Source organism: Barbatula barbatula, assembly GCF_947034865.1.
Source record: "Barbatula barbatula genome assembly, chromosome: 3".
Classification (NCBI taxonomy): domain Eukaryota; kingdom Metazoa; phylum Chordata; class Actinopteri; order Cypriniformes; family Nemacheilidae; genus Barbatula; species Barbatula barbatula.
Genome location: NC_136764.1, coordinates 27,543,062 through 27,547,866, shown reverse-complemented (window position 1 = coordinate 27,547,866; position 4,805 = coordinate 27,543,062). Strand labels below are relative to the sequence as shown.

Here is a 4,805-nt window from a genome sequence, read left to right as displayed (position 1 = left end):
TAGTTTAAACACTCTGGAAATAAGGGATTCCTTAGTGGATCGATGCAGAATCATTTTTGGGGGGCTTTTCTGTCGTCTTTAGAGACGTTTTTCACATTACACAACGCACATAAGAACCTCTATTATTAAGCGTGTAGAACGAATATTACATTACATTTTGCGCACAAAAGTTATTTTAAATTATCGTCACACGTGGTGAGACAAACTAGACGTTTGTGTGTGTGTGCATTGTTATCATAACGGTACAATATAATATCAACAATAATAATAATTAAAATAACACTAACAAGAATAGTATTTACATTATTGTTGTTGATCTGTTATTGTTTGATTTCATAGTCGTTCTGAGTGTTCCTTTGCACGGAAGATTTTCCCTATGGTTAATTACGTTCACTTTCCACAATTCATTAGATCTTCTCTCTGGGGGCGTGACAGGGGTCCGGGACAGTAAACTGACACTGCGCTGTGTGTGGTATCAAAGCCGCGCTGCATCGGCGGATGGAAAAAGCCTGCTTCCACTCATGTCAAAATCATTTATCCAGAACAGCCCTTTACAAGAATTGTATACACTTGGAAAGGGACTTCGTTGCACCCCCATCGTGCTCACCTGACAAGATGGTCAACCAGTCACTGGCCAATTGCGTGCGTACATTTTTGGTCTTTTTTCCTAAAGCTTACACGGCCTTTCGTTTTGCGGTCAGAATCGCGCGTAAACGAGCCTCTAAACAGTGCCAGTCTCTAGAAGCGGTTTTCTATCTACGCCTCCCACCTTTTAGTGACTCTCACCAAAAACACGCCATTAATTATTGGCGTGGAGGTCTGACAGCGTTCGCCCCGGTGTTTGGCGTGTGGCGTTGTTGATTGAAACGTCGGACGGGGCTTGATAAATGGCGTTATTGCGTGTATTTAGGTTGTCAGAGGGGAGGTGGGGAGCCTCTTTACTCGGACTCTGCACAGCCTCCCGCCAGACCGATAGCTGGAGGCATGCCAGACATGGAAAGGGGTGGGTCTCCACAGTTCGAGGAGATTTCTTGGAGGAATTTGGTGGGGATCTAGGGGGCAGAAAGAGATTTACGAATTGATAGGTGGTCGCGTTTTGTTTGGCCGCACGACTTTGCGCCAGAGAGCATTGAGTTTCCTTCTCTTAAGGGATTAGCCTACACGATGGCCACCAAGAGACTGAGGAGGGGTCGCTATCCTGGCGACACACAGCTGGTGGCTTCAACCAGGAGCGCGTCCTGTAAGCAGAGCGTGGTTCTGGCGCACTGACCTGTTCTGAAGAGACGCCGGCTTAGATTTAAGAAATATTTGCTTGGAGTTTCCATAGTTTCTTTATTAGTTTAACCGGTGCTAGAACGACCCTGTCGTTTTTATTTGGGTTAAGGCTTAACAATGACGACTGAAAGCGCTCAGCAGCAGCTGGACCCACCGCCTCCTCTTAGATCCAGCCCGGCATCCAGTGGCATGCACGCGGCGATTCAGAGCGCACAGACAGTGCTGGAGAGCACAAATGCGACCGGTACCAAAGGCAAAAAGTCGAATTCGGGCATGAGACGTCCTGAAAAACCACCGTACTCGTATATCGCTCTTATAGTCATGGCGATACAGAGCTCTCCGACCAAGAGGTTAACTTTGAGTGAAATTTATCAGTTTCTTCAGGCTCGTTTTCCGTTTTTTAGAGGCTCCTATCAGGGCTGGAAAAATTCCGTCAGGCACAATTTGTCTCTAAACGAGTGTTTCATTAAGCTTCCCAAGGGTCTCGGGCGGCCGGGCAAAGGCCATTACTGGACAATCGATCCCGGGAGCGAGTTCATGTTTGAGGAAGGCTCTTTTCGACGCAGGCCGCGGGGGTTCCGAAGGAAGTGTCAGGCTCTCAAACCCATGTACCGTATGATGAACGGAATCAGCTTTGGTGCTTCCATGCTGCCCCAAAATTTTGACTTCCAGTCCCCTTCCGCGTCTCTGGCCTGTCACGCTAACGGTTATAATCTGGACATGATGAGCAACGGTGTGCCTGGCGTTCACGCGGGCTACGATGGCCTTGGTGCGAGTCACCACGTCTCACACATGTCATCGAGCCCGGGCTCTACATATATGACGGCGTGCCAAGTCACCTCAAACGGCGAATACGGGCCGGACAGCAGCAACAGTCCGCTTCATTCACCGCCGGCGATGGCCGGCTCTTTGGAGTGCCATTCGCCTTACGGAGCCGCCTCGGCGCACTGGGCTTCATCAGGCGTGCCTCCTTATATTAAACAGCAGCCACTGGCCTCCAGCAGCCCGACCTCATCTGGATTACACTCCAGTATGTCTCCCTATTCTCTGGAGCAGAGCTATCTGCATCATAACGGCAGAGACTCGGCCGACATCTCAGGTAAAGATGCTTATACGACTGCTCGCAACGTTTTTCGTGGTTTCGTGGTTTTCATTTCATGTGTCTCTATGTAGCTGATTTCAAGATTAAGAAAAATATTTGGAACAAAAGGTCGTTAGTTTAGCCCACAATTGTTATTAAAAGTGTTGCTTTGAAGAAATCGATCGAGCTTTTTGAAAACTCATGTATTTGCAGCTGAGCCACTGTAACTGTTTATCGTTTATATAAATGTTTATATAAATATATATATATATATATATATATATATATATATATATATATATATATATAAATGAATACAGGAACTACATTTAGATCCAGAACAAAAGATGATGCTACAATATATGTCATGATGAGTAAAAAACCCGGTTGTGTTAAAACAACACATTTGCCATGTTAAAAATATAACACATTTTTAGGTTGGTTTATGGGTTGATTTTAACGCTTTCTTACTAAATATAAGAGGAAACAACACGTGGCTAGTGTTCAAAAAATGTTTGGTAATAAAATACCCAGCGTACGTGCAAGAAGCGGATAAGCCTCGAAATATGAATGTGCTGTTTTGCCACTGTGGGATTTTATCTGGGGCCCAAGTGACAATCGGGATTCATAAAATAATATTGGCTAGTGTAAAATAAACCATTCTGTAAATCAATTATAAGCGCACACATTGAAGGCAAAGATGGGAACGAGTTGTTTTGGACTGAACCGTTTGAATTTAAAGGTACTTTCAGTAGAATGTCAACGTGTCATAACTTTTAACAATGATAATCCCTGACCATGACAAGTATACAGCTATGCTTAAAGTGTATCATTTGCTTTTTCTGGTATGAAACATATTTTAGCTTACAATGTATTAAACTCTTGTTAAATTTGTTAATTGACCAAACATTATAAACTTGCGTACTGATAAACAATGCACGGAACTGCTTTCGATTACGCGTTTATTTTTCCCAGATAAAAATGCTAATACATTTCATTTATTTTGCAGTAGGAATGTCTCGATACCAAACGCACCCCTCGCCGGTCTGTGACAGAAAAGACTTTGTGTTGAACTTCAACGGTATAACGTCGTTTCATCCAACCACCAGTGGATCCTACTATCATCATCAACTACATCATCATCAAGGAGTCTGTCAGGACGTGAAGCCATGCGTTATGTAAACTACGGCAAGAAGGGAGTAAATAGAGTATGTGCGCGGCATTATGAGATCGCTAATCTATGAAGTAACTGAAGAAAATGCAACGAATGCGTTTATTGATCAGTGTTACTAGGGAAACGTATGAAGGAACAAATGAGTTTATCGAAACTAAGGACTCTGGCTGGGCTGAGAGCACATTTTGGCGTTGAGGTTTATTACGCATATCTACTACTATATAGGCTACTGTGACAAACCTCGACACCTTTGCAAATGTGGAAACGAAATGCTTAACAAACCCGTTTTTATCATTGTTCATAATCAATCGTTTTCTGTTTGGATTGTTGTGGGAAAGAAAATAAGTGGTTGCAGAAATGATCGTAAAGGCGCAGTACATTTTACAATTGATATTTTGCACTCGGCAACACAGCGAAATACAGAATTGAAAGCTCCCATAATTGTTGGGGCAGGCAATGTCACAACCCCACTTAGTATTTTCTTTGTCTAAATATCGTGTGGTTTTTTTGTCAACTCATAAAAGATTCTACCTCTTACATTTAAAGGGGTGAATTTAAGTTTTGAAATCATGTGTAAAGGGGAAGAGACCTACGAAAATCGTAATAAAATAAGACCGACTGCACTTTTGTTAACCTAACAAGTTGACAAAATACATGTACAATACAATTAAACGATGTATTCTCATAAGCACTGCGTGTAGTTGTTTTTGTTTAACAATGCATTTCCCTCATGAAAATACGAATGAACTCACTTTTAAACAACGTACAATTTCGTTACGTGCTGCTTTTTATCAAGATATATTATGGTTCAGTGATTCAAATATAGGCCTATATATTTTACAGGCAATGTTTCAACAATTTCTTGTTTTTATGTAAACATGTAACATTTGGCGAAAATGTACATTTTTGAAACAAGAAAAAAATAGCTGTTTTAGGTTACAAAAGTACTGCTTTTGACTAAAGCCGTTTTTATTTTTGGATGTATGTGCCACAAGGAAAATAAAATAAAATTCATTGTAAACCAGACATAGTACAAAAACCACCTTTTAATAATTTACAATTAAGTTTAAAACTCGCTAGCTCAATGAATGAACAGGCCTACGTTATTCTTAACACAACAGTGACGTGTGTGTGTGTGAGAGAGTGTGTAAAACACAAATTAAACAAAAAATATAAATAATATAGAATTTAAAATTTAAATAATATACAAATATATCACAGATGATAAATAAAAATAAATTTAACAATAAAATAAAAATCACGTTTCAAAGAATA

At 41.1% G+C, this 4,805-nt stretch overlaps 1 protein-coding gene across 2 annotated transcripts; it reads left to right on the top strand.

Annotated features, from left to right (window-relative positions):
- The first annotated feature begins 940 nt into the window (after positions 1-940).
- Positions 941-4,216, top strand: foxf2a (forkhead box F2a). Of its 2 annotated transcripts, none has more exons than XM_079453511.1 (2): positions 941-2,374; positions 3,366-4,216. In XM_079453511.1, the coding sequence occupies exons 1-2, from the start codon at positions 1,393-1,395 to the stop codon at positions 3,536-3,538; spliced, it is 1,155 nt and encodes a 384-aa protein (XP_079309637.1). In that variant the 5' UTR covers positions 941-1,392; the 3' UTR covers positions 3,539-4,216. The 2 variants fall into 2 exon arrangements, with proteins under 2 accessions (XP_079309637.1, XP_079309638.1); XM_079453512.1 differs by having other exon boundaries at positions 1,083-2,374; positions 3,369-4,210.
- Positions 4,217-4,805: the final 589 nt, after the last annotated feature.